Below are 25,050 nucleotides of genomic sequence, written 5' to 3'. Positions count from 1 at the left end.
ATCTGTACCCTCACCTAGTATTACTCCTTACCACGTTCCAATAAAAGTGGTTTCTTTTCTCTTTTTTGAATACGCCAAGCTCATTCCTGCCTAGGGCATTTGTTCTAGCAGTTCTCTGCCTGAAACGCTCTTTCCTCAGATCCTAACATGGGTGACTCCTTTTAAAACTCAGATAACAGCTTAAATTCACCACCTCATAGCAGACTTTCCTGACCAACCAATCAAAATTAGCCCCTACTGAGTCTCAATTCTTACAGTGTGCCATTTTTTATTGCCATCCCTGCCCGCCACACTCACACACATTGGAATGCCACTTTCATGAAGGCAAGAATCTGTACTGTTTTGTTCACAGCTGTCTAGAACAGCAACTTAGAACAGAGATTGTGACAGAGACAAAGTCGCTTCGACTGTGATCTTCGTGTGCTGGCTTCTATTCTTCAGGTCTCAGCTCAGATTCGGCATTCACCCCTTACCCCCAGTTTCATAGCACTTACTAACATCTGAAATTATTCTATTTTATTTTCCTAATGTATTATCTATTCTCCCTATTAAAATATACACTCCAAGAAAGCAAGAACCTTATCTGTTTTGTTCACTGCTGTAATCCTAGTGCCTAGCACTGTGCCAGACACAGTGCAGAGGTAAGAGGTAGACCAGGTTACTGCTTTCAGGAAGATGCCTACTAGGAGAGAGAGGCCACATAAAAGAAGAACTAAATTGCATTTTATCGTCTTATTTATCTTTGTATCTCCCACACCGAGAGAGGCCATAAACAAACTAAGAAAGCAGGAAATGACCTTTCCTCTAAGATCAGGAATAACACAAGGAAGTCCACTCTCACCACTATTATTCAACATTGTTTTGGAAGTTCTAGCCATGGCAATCAGAGAAAAAGAAATAAAAGGAATACAAATTGGAAAAGAAGAAGCAAAACTGTCACTGTTTGCAGATGACATGATACTATACATAGAGAATCCTAAAGATGCCACCAGAAAGTTACTAGAACTAATCAATGAATTTGGCAAAGTTGCAGGATACAAAATTAATACACAGAAATCTCTTGCATTCCTATACACTAATGATGCAAAATCTGAAAGAGAAATTAAGGAAACACTCCCATTTACCATTGCAACAAAAAGAATAAACTACCTAGGAATAAACCTACCTAGGGAGACAAAAGACCTGTATGCAGAAAACTATAAGACACTGATGAAAGAAATTAAAGATGATACCAACAGATGGAGAGATATACCATGTTCTTGGATGGGAAGAATCAATATTGTGAAAATAACTATACTACCCAAAGCAATCTACAGATTCAATGCAATCCCTATCAAACTACCAATGGCAATTTTTACATAAATAGAACAAAAAATCTTAAAATTTGTATGGAGACACAAAAGACCCCGAATAGCCAAAGCAGTCTTGAGGGAAAAAAATGGAGCTGGAGGAATCAGACTCCCTGACTTCAGACTATACCACAAAGCTACAGTAATCAAGACAATATGGTACTGGCACAAAACCAGAAACATAGATCAATGGAACAAGATAGAAAGCCCAGAGATAAACCCACACACCTATGGTCAACTAATCTATGACAAATGAGGCAAGAATATACAATGGAGAAAAGACAGTCTCTTCAATAAGTGGTGCTGGGAAAACTGGACAGCTACATGTAAAAGAATGAAATTAGAACACTCCCTAACACCATACACAAAAATAAACTCAAAATTGTTTAGAGACCTAAATGTAAGACTGGACACTATAAAACTCTTAGAGGAAAACATAGGAAGAACACTCTTTGACATAAATCACAGCAAGATCTTTTTTGATCCACCTGCTACAGTAATGGAAATAAAAACAAAAATAAACAAATGGAACCTAATGAAACTTAAAAGCTTTTGCATAGCAAAGGAAACCATAAATAAGACCAAAAGACAACCCTCAGAATGGGAGAAAATATTTGCAAACGTATCAACAGACAAAGGATTAATCTCCAAAATATATAAACAGCTCATGCAGCTCAATATTAAGAAAACAAACAACCCAATCCAAAAATGGGCAGAAGACCTAAATAGATATCTCTCCAAAGAAGACATACAGATGGCCAAGAAGCACATGAAAAGCTGCTCAACATCACTAATTAGTAGAGAAACGCAAATCAAAACTACAGTGAGGTATCACCTCACACCAGTTAGAATGGGCATCATCAGAAAATCTACAAACAACAAATGCTGGAGAGGGTGTGGAGAAAAGGAAACCCTCTTGCCCTGTTGGTGGGAATGTAAATTGATACAGCCAGTATGGAGAACAGTATGGAGGTTCCTTAAAAAACTAAAAATAGAACTACCATATGACCCAGCAATCCCATTACTGGGCATATACCCAGAGAAAACCATAATTCAAAAAGACACATGCACCCCAATGTTCATTGCAGCACTATTTACAATAGCCAGGTCATGGAAGCAACCTAAATGCCCATCGACAGACACATGGATAAATATGTGATACATATATACAATGGAATATCACTCAGCCATAAAAAGGAACGAAATTGGGTCATTTGTTGAGACGTGGATGGATCTAGAGACTGTCATACAGTGTGAAGTAAGTCAGAAAGAGAAAAACAAATATCGTATATTAACGCATACATGTGGAATCTAGAAAAATGGTACAGGTGAACCAGTTTGCAGGGCAGAAATTGAGACACAGATGTAGAGAACAAACGTATGGGCACCAAGGGGGCAAAGCTGCGGGGGTGTGTGGGTGTGATGAATTGGGAGGTTGGGACTGACATGTATACACTGATGTGTATAAAACTGATGACTAATAACCTGCTGTATAAAAAATAAATAAAATTAAATTAAAAAAAATTTTTTTAAAGCAGGAAATGACCAAAAATCATCAAATGGAGCTTTAGAGGAAGGAGTGATGTTCCTACGCTGGCTGAAATCCAAAAAAGCTTCCTGAAGGCGGTAACATGGAGGAAAAGCTAACAGTTAAGGAGCTAACCCTGGTGGCTCTCGCTTCAGACAGCCTGGGTTTGTGTCTTAGCTCGGTCTCTGTGTTACTTTCACCTCTCTAAGCCCTCATCAGTAAAACAAACGTACTTAACTTAGAGGGCTCTTAGGAAGACTGAGATAAGATACGTAAAGGTGCTTTAATCGGTGCCCAGCCCACAGTAAGCATTCCATAAATGTAAACTGTCATTATCATTATTGTTACTGATCAAAGCGTGCTAACCTTACCAGCAGCTAGTGGCTGACCACAGCTCTGTGGAGCAATGGAAAACTTCCTAATACCCTGAGTAGAAAGGCGGACACCACAAAGCGGCCGGGTCTGGCTCCACATTGCAGCATCACGGACTCTCACCCTCATCCAACTGTTTCCCAAACCGCGGAAGAAGTACCGGGCCGCTCTAGCAACATTGTCCTCCAGCTCTCAGTGGTGCGAGGCCTTGCGCTTGCGCAGTGGGTGGACGGCGGGCGCCGGCCGGTCTGGCTGGCGAGGCGCGGCTGCGCGCAGGGAGGTGCGGCCGGGTGGCCCCTATCTTTGCAGGTAACTGCGCGCGGGCCGGTGCCAGGGAAGGAGGGAGGAGACCATCACGCCTCGGGCTCGGGCTGGGGAGGCCGCCTTCGCGCTCGCCAGGTCTTGGGTCCTCTACGGACCCTGTCAGTTGTGGCTTCTCGGTTCCCGAAGTGCGATCGGGGCGCGCTCGGGCGGCCCACCCAGAGTACCATACTGGACCGCGTCCTACCCCAGAGAGCAGACGAGGTGGCGGCGAAGCCTCGGCAGTACCGCCTTGGGCCTCACGCCGATCTCCCTGCCTGAATAAGCCGGATCCCAGCTCATCCCAGGGGAGCTTTTGAAGAGGGAAGGAGACCCAGTTTATGTTTACGAATTTAGCCCTCTCTAGTTTCGTGGTTAGAATAGAGCGTGCATCCCCAGGTTCTGGCTTTTGATTGCTAACTTCAGGGACAGGGGTCAGTACCTCACTGAGCAGCCTATTTTCATTTTGGAGCGGACTAAGATCTTCCTCACAGAACTTTCATCGTCTGGTGTTACTCAGAGGGACGTTAAGCCATTCCCAATTTGGAAGACGGCTGCCATCTACCCTCTCACATCCTTCTTTTGGGTTTATGCTTCCATGATCTTACACCTGGTCCTTAGGTGGCCTTCCATTTAAGGCCAGTCATTCTGGTAATTCTCTTCTGGATTCACTCCTATTTTCCAGATTCTCCCAAAACTGGGTTCCTAAAATACATTTGTAAGTAACACAGTTCTCAAGTCAGACAGACTTGAATTCTAATCCAGGGCTCTGCCAACTCAAGTATGTGACTTTGGGTAAGTCCCTTAACTTTTCTAAGCCTCAGTTTTCTCATCTGAAAATGGGGATAATCATATGTATCTCCAGGTGGTTGTGCGGATGAAAGGTGAAGAACATGAAATACTTAGAATGCTACCTGGCACATAGTAAGCACTCAATTGATGTCAATTACTTTTTGAACAGAGAATTCCCAAAAGAAGCACAATTTTCTTAAAGTCAAATGCAAAACATAATAATGGCAATAAAATATTTTGATATAATCAAATTGATGGGACAATTTGATATAATCATTTTGGAAAGCAATGGTAATATATGTCAGGAGCTTCATTTCACAAATGCACATCTGAAAATTTTCTCTGGGAATTAATCATAATGCAGAAAATATGCAGAAAGATGGTAATTATAGCATTATTTATAAAAGTGAAAACATTTAAACATTTTTTAGTGGAAAATTTTAACGTACACAAAAGTAGAATAGGTAAGTGAACCTCCATGTATTCATCATCCAGCTTCAACAATGATCACTATTTTGCCTATCTTGTTTTTGTGAAAAATTTTAAACTTACGAAATGTCTGAAAATAGAACAGTTGAATAAACTGTTACATTTATTTATACAATACGATGTACAATAAACTGGTACATTTATTTAGAGTGCTATTAAGCTTTTAAAATATGACAGAATTGTATTATAAAATAATACAGAATATATAGTATTATCACAACTATGACAATTCAAAAACTAATATCTAACCTGTGTAGAAAAAAAGACAGGAAGGAAGTACAGTAAAATATTAACTAGTTTCCCTTTGGTGGTGGGACTGTGGATGATTTCCTCCCCTTCTAATTTTAGATATTTAACAAATATTTCCTAAAAATCATGCATTGTTATAACAAACAGTGAACAAACAAAATCTAAAAATATTGCATCTGAACTAAGGACAGTAGAATCTGCCAGAGCAGGTTCACTGTTATAGAGACTAAAGATGCTTTGACTTTCCTTGATCTATTTTTGCAGCCTACGTTTACCTGAGCATTCTTGTCTGCCATCCTGTGCTAGTGCTTCATATTGAGCTCATATGGTCAGCTAACACGTCCAGATCTTTAATCAGTCATCCTGTGTGTGTAAGTGATTGGACTTTGAAATTTTATTCCAAAATTTTATTTTGACTAGTGTTTCCCCTCAGGATAGAGCAAGATTTCTGGTGATAGGATGGCTCTTTCCTATTTCTTCTTTTCTTTGTCCTGAGCAGGCATCTATCTCATACCTCATGCATTTACACACTCTTCCTTGAACAACCACTTTGAATAACTCAAGTGAGATAGTTTTATCACAATATTTTTCTTGCTCAAATAGATTATAATGAGATCTGACCCAAAATCTATTCTGCTTTTGTTTGATGAACTAGATCCACTTTTTAAATTGACATAGTACATTTAAAAACAGTTAAGGGAGGGGTCACCTTACAAGAAAATGTGCAAATGAGTTTTATTTCAAATTAGTTTGTGAAGAAACTTTGTTTCCTAGGTATGCAAAGAAGCCTTTTCACACAGATGCCCTTAGAGATAATATGGATCAGTCCGGAGTTCTCCTCTGGGTGAAAGCAGAACCCTTTATAGTGGGCGCCTTGCAGGTCCCCCCTCCATCCAAGTTCAGTCTTCACTATCTCAGGAAGATATCCACCTATGTGCGAACCCGGGCCACAGAGGGAGGTTACCCACGCCTGTCCTGGTCTACATGGAGGCACATTGCGTGTGGAAAGCTGCAGTTGGCTAAGGATCTGGCATGGCTTTACTTTGAAATATTTGATAGTCTTGCAGTGAAGACACCGAAGGAGCGCTTGGAATGGTCTGAGATTCTGTCCAACTGCATGTCTGAGGATGAAGTCGAAAAGCAAAGAAATCAGGTATGGATTTATGTGTACGTGTATGTGTGTTTAATTACTTTGGGAAATAAACTATTTAAAATTTTTGTACTAGCTGTACAGTGTGCAGTTTAAGGTTTTAATGACCATGTGATGCCAAAGCACCATTTAAGTTTTAGCAGTTCCAGTTTGGCAGTATTTAGTGAGTTAGTCCTTACTTAGCAATCCTTATTCACTTATTTTTAAAGCAGTAATGTTATAGAAACCCTGTAATTGGAAGAGAGAAATATTTTCATTGACATTAAAACTATTGAGGTACATGAGTGCTTGTGAACTGCTGACATGTTAACGGTCTGAGCATCTGACTCTTCTTAAGTGAGCGTCTGCTATATGCTGAAATTCAAAGATGATTAGAGGGCTTCCCTGGTGGTGCAGTGGTTGAGAATCCACCTGCCGATGCAGGGGCCACAGGTTCGTGCCCCGGTCTGGGAAGATCCCACATGCCGTGGAGCATTTGGGCCCGTGAGCCATGGCCGCTGAGCCTGCGTGTCCGGAGCCTGTGCTCCGCAACGGGAGAGGCCACAACAGTGAGAGGCCCGCATACCACAAAAAAAAAAAAAAGATGATTAGAACAGCAGCTCTGACCTCATGGAGCTCATAGACTAATAGGGGAAGCTGGTGTGTAAAAAAGTGCTATTTAATAGACATTTCTCCAAAGAAGACATACAGATGGCTAACAGGCACATGAAAAGATGCTCAACATCGCTAATTATTAGAGAAGTGCAAATCAAAACCACACTGAACTCTACTTAGTACTCTGTAATGACCTATGTGGGAAAAGAATCTAAAAAAGAGTGGATATATGTATATGTATAACTGATTCACTCTGTTGTACAGCAGAAAGTAACACAACAGTGTAAATCAACTATACTCCAATAAAAAAGAAACACACGTTGAGGTATTACCTCACACTGTTCAGAATAGCTATCATCAAAAAGTCTACAAATAATAAATGCTGGAGAGGGTGTAGAGAAGAGGTTACCCTCCTACACTGCTGGTGCGATTGTAAATTGGTGCAGCCACTATGGAAAACAGTATGGAGGTTCCTTAAAAAACTAAAAATAAAGCTACCATATGATCCTGCAATCTTACTCCTGGGCATATATCCAAAGAAAACTCTAATTTGAAAAGATGCATGCACCCCAATGTTCACAGCAGCATGTTTACAATAGCCAAGTCATGGAAGCAACCTAAGTGTCCATTAACAGATAAAGAAGATGTGATATATATATATATATATATATATATATATGATATATATGTATATATATAATGGAATATTACTCAACCATAAGAATGAAATAATGTCATTTACAGCAACATGGATGGACCTAGAGATTATCATACTAAGTGAAGTAAGACAGAGAAAGACAAATATTATATGATATCACTTATATGTGGATCTAAAAAATAGTACAAATGAACTTATTTACAAAACCGAAACAGACTCACAGACATAGAAAACAAACTTGTGGTTACCAAAGGGGAAGAGGGGGAGTGATAATTTAGGAGTATGGGGTTAACAGATGCAAAATACCATATATAAAATAGATAAACAACAAGGATCTGCTGTATAGCACAGGGAACTATATTCAATATCTTGTAATACACTATAATGGAAAAGAATAAAAAAGAGAATATAGATATATTACATATGTATAACCAAATCACTTTGCTGTACCCGTGAAGCTAACACAATATTGTAAATCGACTATAGTTTAAAAAGTGCTATTTAATAGTATGGAATGTACAATAAAAGTATGCATAAAGTACAGAAATAGAATAGAGAAGAGAATGATTAATTCTGGTGATAAGGAAAGACTTCACAGAGAAAGTATATTAATCAGGGTAGGCTAGTACAGTAACAGTTTATTTCTTATTCATGTGGCAGTCCAACATAGGGCATCTGGTTGGATGAGTCTCTAGGCTGCTGTCATCTAAGCAATGACTCAGGGATCTAGGCATCTTCTGTCTTTTGGAGCCACTATTATACTAGGTTAAAAACAAACAAAAATGAAATTTCAGTGGCTTACAGTAACTAAGGTTTATTTCTTGCTTATTTTACATTTAGGCTGCACCTTATCTATGGCTCTTTTCCAGGCTGTAGCTCTAGGTGTCTGCCCATTTGGAGACTCAGGCTGAAGAAACAGCTTCTATGTAGGTCATGTCTATTCTTGGGATAGAAGGGAAGAGCTACAGAGCAGGAGAAAAGTCTTGATGCCTCTTAAAACTTTTGCTTAGATGTGACATAAACTACAACTACTTTTGTTCCATTGGCCAAAAGCTTTTGTCACATGTCCATGCCTGAAATTAATAAGGTGGGAGGTAAACTACCTCACAGGAGGGAGGGAAATCCCATGGCCATGGGAAGGGCCGTGTAAGCCTCTTGGAGGGTGAGGAAGTGAACAATTGCAAATAAAATATAGTTTGCCACAGCCATTCCCACTAGGGCCTGAGTCCTTCACTTCCATTTCTTTGGGATAGTTTTCGGGAAGCTTAAAAGCGGTATGTGTAAACCCACCCACATTCCATTGACTAACCCAGTTATGCCATATGCAACTTCAGAGGAGGCTGGGAAATGCCATCTAATTGTGTGCTTAGGAAGGAAAGGCATTTAGTTAGCATCTAGCCAGTCTTTACCACATGGTGTAATATCTAAACAAGGTTTTGGAGATTGAAAAAAGTTTGGCAAGCAACCAGGAGGCGAAGGGCATTATAGTTTTCATTAATTAAACATTTATTGAGTGCCTACTATGTGCTAGGTACAGTAGTGGGTGCTGTGGATACAGAGATGAATAAAACCTTCAAGAAACTGATTTTTTTGAGTGCTTACTATGTACTAGTTTCTATGCTAGTTACTAGGAATATAAAAATGAAAAAGAGAAAGATCTTACAGGCTCATGGAGAGGCAGGTATATGAAGGAATAATGATAATATAACAAATAATTGTTAAATGGAAGTATGTATAAAATCAGGGAATTACGTTGAGTGAAAAAAGTCAATCCCAAGAGGTGACATACTATATGATTCCATTTATGTAACATTCTTGAAATGACAAAATTATGGAGATGAGAATAGATAAGTGGTTAGAGGCTAAAGAAGGGGTGAGGTAGGATGGGAAGTGGAGCCACCAGTATAATAGTGGCTCCAAAAGACAGAAGATGCCTAGGTCCCTGAGTCATTGCTTAGATGACAGCAGCCTAGAGACTCATCCAACCAGATGCCCTGTGTTGGATTGCCACGTGAATTAAAGGCTATAAAAGGGCAACATGAAGGGACCTTGTGTGGATGGAAGTGTTCTGTACCCTGACTGCATCTGTGTCAATACCCTGGCTGTGCTGTTGCATGATAGTTTTGCGAGATGGGAAACTGGGTAAAAAGTACATGGGATCTCTCTGTTCTCGCAGCTGCATGTGAAACTGCAGTTACCTCAAAAAGTTTAATTAAGAAATTAAAAATTTTTTAAATATATAGATTCATGAGGTTCCACATTGACAGCTGATTGAATTGGTAGGTTTAGGTGATCCTGAGAATCCATATTTTTAAGTTCCCTAGGCATACTGATTTTTAGCCATGTTGGGCATCAGGGTGAATATAGTTGTAGTCCCAGATGTATTACTTCACTTTTTTGCCTCTCTTGTATGTGTATGGGAATGGGTATATGAGGATAATCATGAGCTTCAAATCCTGAGCTTCAAACCACACACGTCTTCAAATAAGAAATGACTTAACATCTGTCAGACCAGTAGTATTTTTTTTTTTAAGTCAAACACCCTTTTAAGAATTTGATGAGGGGCTTCCCTGGTGGCGCAGTGGTTGAGAGTCCACCTGCCAATGCAGGGGACGCGGGTTCGTGCCCCGGTCCGGGAAGATCCCACGTGCCGCGGAGCGGCTGGGCCCGTGAGCCATGGCCACTGAGCCTGCGCGTCCGGAGCCTGTGGTCCGAGCAACGGAAGAGGCCACAACAGTGAGAGGCCCGCGTACCGCAAAAAAAAAAAAAAAGAATTTGATGAGAACCTGAGGCCTACTCCCCACAAAATGCATATACACCAAAAAATTGCATACAATTTCAGGTGTTGCACTGATATCCTGAACTTTCTTGATAAGTCTGATCAGGTTTAACTAACCTCTGTGTCTTGATTAAATTTTCTTCTTCCTTTCTTTCATCTGTTTGTTCATTCAGATTACTAAGTTTTTTTTTAACTGTAATTTTAAACTTATGAAATAATATACTTTAAAAAAGTATGTACTTCATCCTTTCCACTTCATCAGTGTTGGGAGAGAATGACTATGGCCATAGATGCTACATAGCTTTCTGAGAAAGTAAGTGACTCCAGTTTAATTAGTTTTAGAAACTCCTACATCTGGGTATCAGAGACATATCCAATGCTAGCAACGTTTCCACATTTGTCTTCTTAGGATCAGCACACTGTTGTGAATTTCTTTTACCATATTTACTTAGTTACTATATCTAATAGTGGTTGATGTTGTTTTAATACGTGTTCACCATTTATTTTCTTCTTGGACAGCTTTCAGTGGACACTCTACAGTTTCTGCTCTTCTTATATATACAACAGTTAAACAAGGTCTCCCTGAGGACATCTTTGATTGGAGAAGAGTGGCCTAGTCCCAGACACAGATCTCAGTCTCCTGACCTGACAGAAAAATCCAGTTGTCATAATAAGGTACTGTTTAAATTATGATCTCTTTCTCTGAAAGGGACAATGTGTGAGGGAGACAGTTTGCCTTCATTAAAAATTACTTTGAATTACTTATATAAGCCAGAGATTTGTTGGCTTGATTTGTTTTGTTTTGTTTTTTCTTTCTTTTCCTAATTATAAAATGAAATCAATATTTGCTATCTTAATCAAGATAGAGAAGTGATTTCAGTTCCTTCAGTGACACAAAAATCACTTAGATAATTTTCAGGCAAATCGTTCACTCTACTCTTACTAGCATTCCCATTTTTGCAAATGTTAATGAATTTGATTTTGCATGATTGTAGGCAACTCAGTTAACTTCTCTAGCTTGGCTTCTTTTCTGTAAATGGAGATGATAATGCCTATTTCCGAATGGCTGTGAGAATTCAGTAATATATAGCATGAGACTTGTTGCATCATAAGCACCAGTATATGGTGACTTTAGTTTGTGCTATAGCATGACCTCTCCCAGCAACTTATTGGACCAGGGATGGACACTTGACTAGAATAACCCATTCTAGGTATGTATTTGAAATTGGTCTGATTTGAAATGATGATCTGGCCCAATCAGTACCCCAGGAACTGAAGAAATTACCCAGTTGGTGATAGGTATTTGCTGGTAGCTCATGTGGCATTGGGACCAGAATAGCTACTACATCCGTGAGTGACCTGGAGTTATGAGGGATTAGCAACTCTGAGTAAAAGAAGAGAATGGAACAGACATGCAGAGAGACCTGAGAGAGAACCAGGTTCAAGATGGCTTTCCAGTTCCAGTTCTGATGAGGTCTCCCTGTACTTCAGTTTGGGAGATGACTGTATGTCCATACAGTAGAATCTCCCTTCACTTGAATTATCTTGTATTCCCCATTCCAGTGAAAGTTACCACCAGCCACCCATGTTCTCTCTATTACCACCCATACCTAGTTAGTTGTTAAGTCTTACTGATTCTGCCTTCAAAATAACTCTTTAAAATTTTGTCCTTTTTTTGGGAATTTCCTGGCAGTCCAGTGGTTAGGACTTGGTGCTCTCACTGCCGGGGGCCTGGGTTCGATCCCTGGTCAGGGAACTAAGATCCTGCAAGCCTCGAGGTGCAGCCAAAAAAAATTTATCCTTTTTCTTCCTCTATATAGGCCCTAATGTCATTTGTTTTTTTGTTTTTTTTTTTTTTGCTTTGATTTCTGTAATTAGATCCTACTTGGTCACCCTGCTGCTTTTAATCTATAGCCCACCTACTACACTGGACTTCCTAAAATACAGATCCCTTTATCCATCTCCTTTCAGAACACTCCATCAGTGAATTCTCATTGTCATTGTTGTTTTCATCTTGTACTGTTTGGAGCCTTCTTAAGCCTACTTACCGTGGGGGAGGGAGATGCAGCAAGAGGGAGGAAGAGCAGGTGAGGCTGTGGACAGCTCTGCTTTGAAATGTTCTTTGGCGTCCAAATGAGAGTTTATTAAATAAAAAAATGGTATAGCTATTTACAAAATAGCCTATTTTGTCTCTGGCACACAAAATAAAGTCCAGATATCTTAGTATTTCATACAGAGCCTTTCGTGACTGGTCCCTGCCTACCATTTTACCTTTACCTGCCACTTCCCAGCATGCTCCCTACGCCCCACCCAGAACTTCCATTTCTCTGAACACAGCAGGTGATTTTACTCCTAGGGGCCTTTGGTTGCTGTTCCCTAGGCCTAGAATGCTTTTTTCCCTGATCTGTTTGCGTAACTACCAGCGTCAATCAAGAACCTATTCAAACAGCGCTCCACTAAGATTTGTTTTCCCCAGGTGGAGTTCTTTGTTCTTCTCATGCTCATAGAACATCTTACAGATCTCTGCTATAGGTCTCGTCCCACTATGTTATAGTTATTTGTTTATATTGTCATTTCACTACACAGTTGCTGAATTCCTTGAGGACAGGAACTATGTCTTATTTAGTTTGCATAGTTCATCACTTAACACTGCTCATATCACACATCTGTCAAATGAATAAGCCAAGTTATTGGTACGTCTGCCAACTCAAAGCTTATTCCCAAGGTTATAATTTCTCTTTTTAAAAAAATTTATTTATTTTATTTATATTTATATTTGGCTGAGTTGGGTGTTGTCTTTGCACGCAGGCTTTCTCTAGTTGCGGCGAGCGGGGGCTACTTTTCATTGCCGTGCGCAGGCTTCTCATTGTGGTGGCTTCTCTTGTTGTGGAGCACAGGCTCTAGGCACATGGGCTTCAGTAGTTGCAGCACGCAGGCTCGGTAGTTGTGGCTCACGGGCACTAGAGCGCAGGCTCAGTAGTTGTGGTGCACGGGCTTAGTTGCTCCACGGCATGTGGGATCTTCCCGGACCAGGGCTCAAACCCGTGTCCCCTGCATTGGCCCGCGGATTCTTAACCACTGCGGCACCAGGGAAGCCCCCAAGGTTATAACTTCTCTTAAATCTGGTTACTGTAAGATCAGTTGCCTTGTTTCATTAGATTTTGAAATTCCTTCTGTAATTTGAGAAGGTAAATTTAAAAAAACCTAGTGCTTCATGAAATGAATGTCTGAGGTAGTTATTTTTATGTTTGATCTGAAACTTTTAGAATATTTAATACTAGCTGTGTGACCTTGGGCAAGTTTCTGAACTTTTTTGTATCTCCATTTCTTCATCTGTAGAATGGGCATGGTAATAGCATCTATTCTAAGACTGTTGCTAGTTATAAATATGTTAAAGTTTGTATGACAGTGCTTGGCACACACTGAGGGTTAGCTACTAGTATTACTTTTGAATTATCTAAGGTGGAGAGAGAATCTGTTTATACCTATTACATGCACAGAAAATCTTTATAAGGTTTATATAGCCACTTTAAATGCTTTTGGGAGGATGAGGCAAAGTATAAATACAAAATAATTAAAATATAAAAGTCTCAGGTCTTACTATTCTGTTGAAACAATGAGTTTCAATCTCATTGTTCTGTTAAAAGTGCTTTCTTTTGATATTTTTTAGAACTGGAATGATTATAGTCACCAAGCTTTTGTCTGTGATCATCTGTCAGATCTCCTTGAACTGCTTGTAGATCCAGAACAACTCACTGCATCATTTCATTCGACCCGTAGTAGTCTAGTCTCTCGAGAAGCTGTTGTAGCACTCAGCTTTCTTATTGAAGGTACAGTGAGTGGAGCCAGGAAGATATATCCACTTTATGAACTTGCACTGTGGCAACCACTGCATGCAGAAAGTGGCTTCTCAAAGACCTCTAAGGCCTTTTTTTTCTACAAGCTGGAAGCCTGGTTGAGAGCCTGTTTAACTGGGAATCCATTTGGTATATCTGCTTGCCTCAAGTCTGGGAAGAAATTGGCTTGGGCTCACCAAGGTATTTATTAATATTTTAATCTATATTAAATTGAATGACAGGTTAAGGAACCTAGTGTTTTCTGGTGTATTAATGATCACATGTCTTTTGTGGAAGACCTAAAAAATATTGCTACTATAAAACAGAAAAAGGGAACATCTCTTTTGTATATGACTTTTTCTCAAGGCTGCAACAGTCTGAGAGAGTTGATTCATTAGTCCAGGTTGTTTTGGTTGCAGTTAGTAGAAACTCCAACTTCAGTCGGTCCTTTTCTTTGCTCTGCTCTTCTCTTTTCTGACTCTTTTTCCCCTCTCACTCTCATATGCTCATTTGCTTGAAGCTTTCCTATTTTCTATGCACCCTACCAGAAATGGGCCATTCCATAGTTACAACCTCATAGAGTTGGTGTAAAGATGAGGTTCTTTTTTAGCTACACAGACAGAAGCAGACTAGCTATTTCTAAATTGGAAATTTAAATTCATAGTAGAGAGAATTACACTTTGGTTGCAAATGTATATATTCCTGATAGTCCAGGGATGACTAAAGGGATAGGTTCAGGTACTGTATGACTTCTTCGGGCCCAGATAGAAGTTTAAAGAGAAGTAGGTACCTGTACTAAGGCCAAGCAAAATTAATGGGAAAAAACTAGAACATACTTCCACAATCTCTGAGTTTCAAAGGTAAAGAAAAAATAGTTTCCGTGCAAATGTAAAAAAAAAAAAATCAGTTTCGTACCAAATGTTTATAATTCCGAAAATCAGAAAATGGTTGAGCAACATCTACAATGATCCAAGTATTTTATATGCAAGCAAGCTATTGCTCTAGTGTGAGCTCAGATTCTCAGATATGTAAGGCTCCTACAAATATACAGGAGATACTACATAATTCTTGATGTTGGTAAAAGAATATAAGTAAGTTTTTAAACGTTGTTAGGGTAGGCACTGGAGGAAAAAGGACATCTGTCTGACCTTTTAGGATTATACCAAAACATGTTAGATAGTAGGATTACAAATAATTTTTATCTTGTTTTACTACTAGTATTTAAAATTTTTCTACAGTAGCCATATATTACTTTTCTAATAAAAGGAAACAATAAGAATTGTTTTAAAAGAAGAATAGCATACTATGTGACCTCTCCACATTTGGCCAATTTTCTTTACAAAGGTATCCTGATGGTTTTCTGGGAAGTACAGCCTGAGAAGGCAATGATGTAATGGTGGGAATGTGTTAGGAGGGCAGCCTCACAGATTTCTTGAGGGTGAGTTTGTGTTTAAGGCACCATGTTCGAGAGGAAGATGTGCTCTCAGTTAGTAATGATCCTGAGAGTAAAGACGTGAACCCAAATACAAGTCATGGAATGTTGTGGTAAGTAACTTAGGAGGGGTTCAGAATTAGTATTATGGCAATTTCAAGAGATTATTTAAGAGTTGGGATGATAAATTAAGGCTGGTTGGAAGATACTATTTGAGTTGGGCCAGCTCTGCCACTTACTAGCCATATGGCCTTAGGCACGTTACTTAAGTTAAAGGGTAGGCATGAAAAAATCTTAGATCTATAGGCAATGTTGAATGGATTGTAGGTTTAACCTTTTTTTAAAAAACAAAAAAATTTGAAATATTGCAAATATACAGAAAAGCACAGAGAATAATATAGCATACCCAACATCGAAATCTAACATTTTTTTAAACCTCACATGGGTCTAATTTTTAGACATGTATACATGTAGACATGTGTAACCTGTGTAATCAATATATGGTTGATTGTTTTTCTTTGAAACAATCTCATTTATTTATATTTTTCTTAAATAGTTGAAGGGACGACCAAAAGAGCTAAGATTGCTTGTAATACTCACGTGGCCCCTAGGATGCACCGCCTGGTGGTTATGAGCCAGGTTTACAAGCAGACATTGGCCAAGAGCTCAGATACTCTGGTGGGGGCACATGTAAAAATTCATCGTTGCAATGAGACTTTTGTATATCTGCTGTCTCCCTTACGGTAAGCAGTCTTCATAGTGTTTTGATGTTGTGACATTTTCTTTGGACCAGGATTTGTCCTTTTATTTGCCATCAGAGAATAATATTGTAGTCATATATTTTTCATCGTATTCTTATTCAGAGGAATTTACCTCATTTTTCAGATCTGTGACAATTGAGAAGTGCAGGAATAGCACCTTCATCCTGGGCCCTGTACAGACTGCTCTTCATCTCCACAGCTGTGACAATGTTAAAGTCATTGCTGTTTGCCATCGTCTGTCCATCTCTTCTACAACAGGTTGCATCTTTCACATTCTGACGCCTACACGCCCACTTATTCTCTCTGGGAACCAGAGAGTAACTTTTGCCCCCTTTCATACCCATTACCCAATGCTGGAGGACCACATGGCCAGGACTGGCCTTGCTACAGTGCCTAACTATTGGGATAATCCCATGATTGTGTGCAGAGAGAACAGCGGCACAAGTGTCTTCCGACTCTTAGCACCATGTGAATTCTATGTGTTTATTATTCCCTTTGAAATGGAAGGGGACACAACAGAGATACCTGGGGGTCTTCCATCTGCATATCAGAAAGCACTGGGCCAAAGAGAAAAGAAGATACAGACCTGGCAGAAAACTGTGAAGGAGGCTCGTTTGACAAAGTGAGTATTTTCTAAAAGTAGTAATTTGTCTTATGTAAAACTCCGTGGGAGAGCAAATTAATCTGCACATGTTTATAATTGTGCTAAAGAAATCAAAAAGACATAGTGTGTCTTTCACTAAGGTCAGTATTCCAGGCACAGTTTGGTTGGGGGATGGGAGCAAGTGGATACTCAAGTATTAGACTCCTTTCTTTTAAGTAGCTTAAGTTTAACCGGCAGATATAAGACTTAAATGAATGAAAGATCATATATAAGGTCAATCATAAGTGGATTGGTTTTAGTTTTTAATTTCTCTCCACTATACTAGTGGTTCTCAAACTGCATTGTGCATCAGGATCATCCAAAGAGCTTGTTGAAAATACAGGTTTCCTGGCTCCACCACTCCACAGGCAGACTTGCAAGGGTGGACTCCTAATGCTGGTCCATGGACTAATGCCAGTTTTTGTCAGAGTTTTCCTAATCTGTGGTAAAAGGTGAAAAATAAGTACAGTGTTTTAAAATCATGCTAAATTTAGTCAATTTAGAATACTGTCTTTTATTCTGAAATTACTTTTTACTTTGGGGGTACTAAAATATTTTATTTTTAATAACATGCTTGTGATAGTAGATGGTTATAGTTTATTATGTCCACCACAAAATTTTATTTCAAGGGTTTTGATCTTTGAACTCTAGAAGCCAGGGACACGCTATATATAAACCATATATAAAGATTCAGAAAACATCAATGTGGGTGGTCAGAGATATATGGAGAAAATAGAATTTGTGTTGGACCTTGAAAAATGAGCAGAGTTTGGAGAAGTGAGGGTTGGGCAGCATACTTTTAACAGCACTAGAGGAGCAGATGTGGAAGCAGAAGCAGACTTCAGGTATCCTGGAAATCAGTTGCTGAAACAAGATTCTGGATATGGATAATGATATTTAAACTTGGATGGGTAGATTGAGCCAGATTATGTAGAATCTTTAATATCAGGCAATAAAGGTTAGATTTAAGTGGAATTAAGTAATAGGAGCCATAAAAGGGTTTTGAACAATGGAATGAAAGCCATTTCATTTATTCAGGAACATTTATAGAATGCCTACAATATGCAAACCACTTTATTAGATGCTATGGCAGATTAAAAAATGTGATTGGCACATATGAAGATCCTCTGCTTAGATCTGAAAGAAGGAAGTCAGGGTGATATTACAATATTCTAGACTAAGAAACTGGACTAGCGTGGAGATGAAGGGGGTGGAGACTAGAAATACTTTGACAGGAGGCTGGACTTGGTGCAAGATTTTGTAAAAAAGACAAGAAAATTAAAGATGACTCCAAAAATTGGAGCCCAGTTTAGAAACATTTGATCAGTTTTCTTCTGGACAGAATAGCATGTACAACTTAAAAGTAGTGGATGTTCAGAATAAGTAATTATTGTCTATACAAGTATTTTGGTATTTAATTAAATTTTATTTGTTAGAGATATTAGGAGAGGAAACATATTACTGAAAGATGGAGGGGTGCTTCTTCTACCGCATTGTCCATTTGGGAGCTGGAGCTAGTTTGAGAAAAGGGTATCAAGTTCTTCTGGAGGATGTTTACATGAAATGTCCTATATTCTGATAATGTCTTGGTCCTTGAGACTTAGAAAAACGATTACTTTAATAATTGGATTCCATTTGCTTGGTATCAGTCTTTTTGTTTGTTGTTTCTTCTGGTTGTCATTATCTTGGAAAATTAGCCATTCTAAAAATGTTTCTATTTCCGATGATCCAGAACTGTGATTTGATGTGTAAGTAAAAATGCATATTTTAATTAGATCTCTTGGTTTTATTAGATGTTAAAATTAGTGTTGTTCTTTGGATAGCTGTGTCTATATTGTAGTGGAAAGTACTCTCAGGAATTAGTACAGATCATGCCACTTATTGTGTGACATTGAATGTGTCATCTGACCTGTCTAGCTCTTAGCTATATCATATATAAAGTATATTTTCTACCTGATGAGATTGATATAAAAGTTTAATAAGATAACTTATAGTAACGATGTGTGTGTAAGACACTGTAGTGGTGTGTGCTGTACCATGTGTAGTAATGTGAGTGTAAGGCACCCTGCTTAGTGATGAGTTTGTGAGACACATCTTCTGGGTGAGATTGTTTACCCACAATATCAGAGACCTGCCCTGTTAGAATTAGCTTCATTCTAAGAGAAATTGTTGAAAAAAGACCTGATCCAGCCATGGTATTTTCTGGATGCATTCTTGTGGCATATGGATTAAGGAAGTATATAATATATAATTATATAGTTGCATTTAGATTCTTTAAAACAGTTGCTACCTGCCAAACATATAAACTTCAATAACAGTCACAACTCAGGCTTTACCTGGGAATCCACTGTAGTAATACTGCTGTTATCTGTTACAAACATTCCACCTGGTTTGTATCTCATGGATTGAGCCACCAGGATACTAATACTACAGATCAGTCATTCTCAGTTTAGCAGAATAGTGCTGATGACCATAATAACAGGTAATATGTATTGAGCACTTACTATATGCCAAGTACTGTTCTAAGCACTTTCTATGTATTAATTCATTTATTCTTCCTAATAGTTCCCTATCACAGATGAAGAAACTGAGGAACCGAGAGATTTAAGTAATTTATCCAAAGACACAGGAGCCAGGATTCACACCTAGTCAGCCTGGTTCCAGAACCTGGGTTCTTAGTGTCTTTACTGTTTTCTGTGAACTATTGTCATATATAATATAATCATTATACTGATGTGATATAAAAATGGATCATTGGAAGAACGTTCTTTTAAAGCAATTCTGTTGTTTGGATGCTGCTAGTATTTAGATGGCTAGATTTTCTCTTACACATATGAAAAGCTCATACACATGTGTGGAATCTGGAATGTGGTAAGCATTTAATAAATATTGACTCTGAATCATAGCATATTCAAGTGATGAGATCTGTGGTAACACTAGAAACCAGCAAAAGCATGCAATTTAACTTTGGAAACATGGGAAGACAGAAGAATTATTGAATAATTTGAAAAGAAACTGCCAACACGATCCTTTTAAAGTGATTAGATGATGTCATTTCCCTGCTCTGTCCCCTCTAATGGGTCCCCATCATACTTGGAATAAAATATAAGACCTTCACAGTACCTACCAGGCCCTCTCTGCCTCATTTTCTGCCCTTCTTTTCCTCATTCACTTCCCTCCCACCATACTACAGTGTTACTTAGTCATTGCCGTCCAGCCAAACACCACCAGGAACGTATCTGTAGAATAAAGTTGCATTTTATTACTCATTACAAGGAGGGAGAGAACTAGTTTCATCTCTATAAAAGCGTGTTTAAAAGAACTGATAATTGGATTTTGGCTGTTAGGTGATTTGGGGGAGGGGTGTAGAAAGCAAGGTTTGTTGTGGGTTGGATGCAATCTGGAAGTGAGGGTAATTCTGTGATTTGGTATTGTAATAATTTTTATATTAAAGAGGAGAGGAATAAAGGGGCTAAAACTATAATTGTAAAGAAACAGTAGTCACTCATTAGCCAGGAAAGGGTGATACTCGGTCATTTTTGTGGTTTGGACTGCAAAATGGTTTTGTTTTTTGTCTGGACCTGAGATATGATTATGGAATGAGGTTTTTTTGCCTTGATCTAGCATTTTCCCATAGTGGCCTTGTTCCCTGTTGGTGTGCCATGGGATTATTTATGTTCAACAAAAGAGCAGCCGGCCAGATCCCAGCTACACCTAGGCCTTGCTGATGGTGCTAAGCTAGCTCCTGGCTGTCAGGAGCTTCTCTTCTCTTGCTTATCCTGAACATGTTAAATATTCTCTCACTTCAGAGCCTTTGCACTTTTTGTTTCCTCTGCCTGGAATGTTCTCCAGATATTTATTTTGCTTAATCCATCACTTCATTCAGATCTCTGCTTACATGTCATCTTAGGCTTCTGTCCATCCCTTTCTAAATTAGCATTCCAAATACTCTTGATTTCCCTACTCTGCTCTATTTTTCTCCAAGGCACTTATAACTACTTAAGTTCATATACATATTTATTTATTACCTATCTCCCCTACTAGAATATTCAGTCCACAGGAGCACAGACTACATAGGTCACAATGTGAATGGCACCCTCTAGAATCATGCAGTGCAAACCTGCCTGGACAGAGGCCATTTCTCTTCTCTTTACACATTTATCCTCATCAGTCAGAACACTATCCAGCATCACTTGGTCCTCAGTAAATATCTGTTGAGTGAATAACCACAGTAGAACAAAATATATAATTACTGATAAGTTTTTACAAAGAGGGAATTATATCCGACCAATCTTTTTTTTTGGTGATGGTGGTGGTGATTCAGTGTATAGAACTGAACAGAGCAGTTATTCAGAGAGAACAAATGGATAACTAGAAATAATTTAACATTTATCCCATTAAAGTATTTTATAATCACTTGGAGTAAAATTAATATGAATTAGTACTGCTACATTCTTTTTGCAATTTTAGGGATCAAAGGAAGCAGTTCCAGGTACTTGTGGAAAACAAGTTTTATGAGTGGTTGATTAATACAGGACATCGTCAGCAGCTGGACAGTCTTGTGCCCCCTGCAGCAGGCTCCAAACAAGCAGCAGGATAAGACTTCCTCATCAAAACACTGGTAGGCATTTATAATGGAGAACACTTAAAACAAATTATTTGGGGGAGATCTTATAAGCATACCAAAAAAACACACAGAATATTATGTTACCAACTATTGCTTTTTTCCACTGTTCCCACCAGCATATACAGATTTTTACATACCCGTATATACTACATTTTATAGTGAGAAGGCCAAGCAGAATATTCAGGTGGAGCCTATAGAGTTACGGGCAAATATAATAGCCAAATTTGTCTTTTTTGTCTCTTGCCTGGCACAAGTTATACCGTCCAAAGCTGTTGTGTATTTCCCCGTATATGGTTTTAAGTCTTACCCTTTCTGACACATTTTTCCTCTTTCCCATAATCCCACACATAAATCAATTAGTAAATTAGCTAATCTTTGTTAATTGTACATATGGGCATTAATAAATTACCAGAATTAATCCAAATGAAGATTTGAATACTAAACTCTAGGAGACCTATAGATTCAATAGAAGAGAACATGGATACAGGCAAATTTATTGGAAGTTATTTAATCTAAATACATAGTATTCTTTTTATTTAATAGAAATTAGCTTATTTTGCTATTTTAAAGTATCTTTAGAGACTAACAATAGAAAAACACAAAGGACATAAATAGGTAGTTCACAGAAAGATACAAACACAAAGATGCTCAGTTTCACTTAAAAGAAATGTAAGATACTTTTTTTCATGTATCACACTGGCAAGGATCAAAAACATAGTATACAACACTGATAAGACATTTCACTTACCTCTGGGGAAAGTGTAAATTCGTGCAACCTTTTTGGAGGATAGTTTGACAAAATCAGAATTTAAAATGCACACATTCTTTGACTTTGCAATTTCACTTCTTAGATTTATCTTACAGATACATTCATGTATGTAAAGATCTGCTTAAAAGAGATGTTCAGAAACTAACAACATTGTAAAACAACTATACTCCAATAAAAAATAAGTACATACATACATACATATAAAAGAGATGTTCATTGCAGCACTGTCTGAAATAGCTGTAGGCTGGAAACCAGCCAAATGCTCCCCATTAGAGGGCAGGTACCTAATGAACTGATTCATCCATGCCACGGAATGCGTCTTGGAAACGAATGAAGCACACCCGCATATGCTGATCCTGAATGACCTCTAGGGGGTGATGGTGAAAGCTGGCAGGTGGCGTAAAATGTTGCCTCGTGTGTTTGAAAAAAGGAAAGGGATAATCACATATTTTTATGCTAGTTATATGCCTTAAAATTTTCTGAAAGGATATAAAGAAATTGTTAGCAGTGTTTGTCTTTGAGGAATGAGACTGGGTGTCTAGGGTAGGAGAAAACTTACTCTTAATTTTTATTGAGATATTCACATACCATAAACTTCACTTTTTTAAAGTGAAGAATTAAGCAGCTTTGATTATATTCACAAGTTTGTACAATCATCACCACTTAACAAATCCAGAACATTTTCATCACCCTAAAAATAAAGCCCGTATACATTGACAGTCACTCCCAATTCCTCCAACTCCCCATATCTCCTCTGCCGCCTGGTCCCTGGCAACTTCTAACCTACTGTTTGTCTCTTGAGTTGTCAGTTCTGGACATCTCATATAAATAGAATCATACAACATGTGGCCTTTGTGTCTGCCTTTTTTCACTTAGCATAATGTTTTCAAGGTTCATCCATGTTGTAGCATGTGTCAGTACATCATTCCTTTTTATGGTTAGATGCTATTCCATTGTACGGATATATGCACTTTATTTGTTCATCAGTTGATGGACATTTGAGTTGCTTCCACTTGTTAGCTATTGTGAATAATGCTGCTATATGTACTTCCGTGTACAAATTTTTGTGTAGAGATGTTTTTATTTCTCTTCAGTATACTATGCAGAGGAATAGAATTGCAAGATCATATGTTTAACTTTTTTAGGAACTGCTGAACTGTTTTCCAAAGCTGCGTAAACTTATTCTTTATTGTTTATATATTGTTTACATTTTCAAAGTGTGTATTACTTTTTATAAAAAAAGAATTTTACAATATTAATAAATACTGAGATTAAGAATTGGAAATCTGATGATTATACAAAGGAAATGGGAACTATAAGAGGATAAAATATTACTTTAGACTAACCCCACAGCCTGCTACTTTATGTCTATGTATGAATTTCTTTTCTTCTATTATGAACTAATGTGACCCTCAGAGAAAAAGAATGTAATTAACTTTTAACTTCACATATTTTAGCACTCTAAATTATCATATGACCGATTTATGTGATTTTATGAAAAGGATTTTTTCCTATTTTTACACGAAGGTGATAGAAAGTTAGTTTTTTTGTTTTCTTTTGTTTTTTTCATATTCAGGGCCCTGGAAACATGAAGATGAATGCAAGATGGTGCACATGTTGAAACTAAACTGGGAAGGTGCTCTTGCTGCTTAAGAGACTTCGGGGATTTTTCTTCCTATTTAAGACCTTTCCTTAAGTTTCCTTCCAATGTCATTTGCTACTGTTTACATTGAATTGTAGCTAAACTTCTATTATATAAACATATAGTTTATAGAACATCAGAAGGCTCATTTTGTGATGCTAAAATGAAAAAGTTGATGAAGGCATTGTATATATGTTAATATTAAAGTGATTGAGCATAGGTTTTATAGTTCTTTGTAACTATTTAAAAGGAAATTACTACTCCTTTTAGAAAAGAATTGGAATGAAAGTATGATTTTTGGAGTATAAATATAGCAGGAAAGATTTTATACAAAGATATTTTAGTCCTTAAAGTAATACAACAATGATATTGTATAAAATCTTTATTTTTCATTTCACTTTATGCTTCATATTTTCTATAAACAAACTCTAAAAAGTAATCTTCTCCTTTCAATAAAAAGATAAAGCTTTACTTTTAATCTTAGAAAAGATTTCCAATGTCATTCTGTGATGTTATATCAAAATAAAGTTTACATTTGATGGGAAAGCTATGTTCTTTAAGATAAAGAAAACAGTTACAGTTTAATGAATCTGATTGCTGATAAACATTGTTTCATATGCTCTTTGGCCATTTAGTTAGTAATTATATCTAAAAGCACTTGATCTCTTATTTCTAAAATGAAAATTAACCCTCAGAATGTGTTTTAATTATAATTGGAGTTTTTATTTTAAACTTTCTTGAATTTCATCAAGCAAGGAGAGCATTACCAAATAAAGAAACACTGGAATAACAGAAGTGTCTTTTTGGAAACTGCTATTGTTTAATGAAATTAATGGTATTAATTAGATACTTTCTTTAAAGTTTATAAAGTTCAGAAAACTAAGCATATAACTTAATATTTTGTAACTCAACAGTCTTCATATCAAGGCACATTTGTCATTTTCTGGCTGACCAAAATATATTTTAGGGGCATCCCATTTATAAAAATATTTGCTGGAGGCTTTGTTAAGGGGAAAGATGAGGAAGTTGGGCTTTTGAGAAGAATATATTTGACCAGGAAAATTAAAATGGAGAACAGTT

At 37.8% G+C, this 25,050-nt stretch overlaps 2 protein-coding genes across 4 annotated transcripts in view; one reads left to right on the top strand and one right to left on the bottom strand.

Moving 5' to 3' along the window:
- Positions 1 to 3,657, bottom strand: part of DNAJB11 (DnaJ heat shock protein family (Hsp40) member B11) — a 20,768-nt gene extending 17,111 nt beyond the window's left edge. Inside the window, exon 1 of the mRNA XM_059063756.2 lies at positions 3,249 to 3,657. The gene's annotated coding sequence lies outside the window, so the exon portion shown is untranslated. The remainder of the gene's footprint in view (positions 1 to 3,248) is intronic.
- TBCCD1 (TBCC domain containing 1) lies at positions 3,456 to 25,050 on the top strand. Of its 3 annotated transcripts, XM_067034180.1 has the most exons (9): positions 3,473 to 3,558; positions 4,235 to 4,344; positions 5,854 to 6,232; positions 10,780 to 10,935; positions 13,931 to 14,297; positions 16,085 to 16,271; positions 16,414 to 16,911; positions 21,403 to 21,553; positions 23,905 to 24,763. In XM_067034180.1, exons 3-8 carry the CDS (start codon positions 5,897 to 5,899, stop codon positions 21,530 to 21,532), a joined length of 1,674 nt encoding a protein of 557 aa, XP_066890281.1. In that variant the 5' UTR covers positions 3,473 to 3,558; positions 4,235 to 4,344; positions 5,854 to 5,896; the 3' UTR covers positions 21,533 to 21,553; positions 23,905 to 24,763. The 3 variants fall into 3 exon arrangements, with proteins under 3 accessions (XP_058919717.1, XP_066890283.1, XP_066890281.1); XM_059063734.2 differs by lacking the exon at positions 4,235 to 4,344 and having other exon boundaries at positions 3,456 to 3,558; positions 23,905 to 24,777; XM_067034182.1 differs by lacking the exon at positions 4,235 to 4,344 and having other exon boundaries at positions 3,468 to 3,558; positions 6,139 to 6,232; positions 23,905 to 25,050.

The sequence above is a fragment of the Kogia breviceps genome, chromosome 5, assembly GCF_026419965.1.
Source record: "Kogia breviceps isolate mKogBre1 chromosome 5, mKogBre1 haplotype 1, whole genome shotgun sequence".
NCBI classification, from domain to species: Eukaryota; Metazoa; Chordata; class Mammalia; order Artiodactyla; family Physeteridae; genus Kogia; species Kogia breviceps.
This window is presented reverse-complemented; position numbering and strand designations above follow the sequence as displayed.

Bases quoted from the DNA above. Each gene is read 5' to 3' on its own strand.
- TBCCD1 (XM_059063734.2), top strand. From the start codon at position 5,897: ATGGATCAGTCCGGAGTTCTCCTCTGGGTGAAAGCAGAACCCTTTATA. The intron at 6,233-10,779 runs GTATGGATTTAT...CTTCTTGGACAG, and splicing joins TCGAAAAGCAAAGAAATCAG to CTTTCAGTGGACACTCTACA. The intron at 16,912-21,402 runs GTGAGTATTTTC...TTGCAATTTTAG, and splicing joins AAGGAGGCTCGTTTGACAAA to GGATCAAAGGAAGCAGTTCC.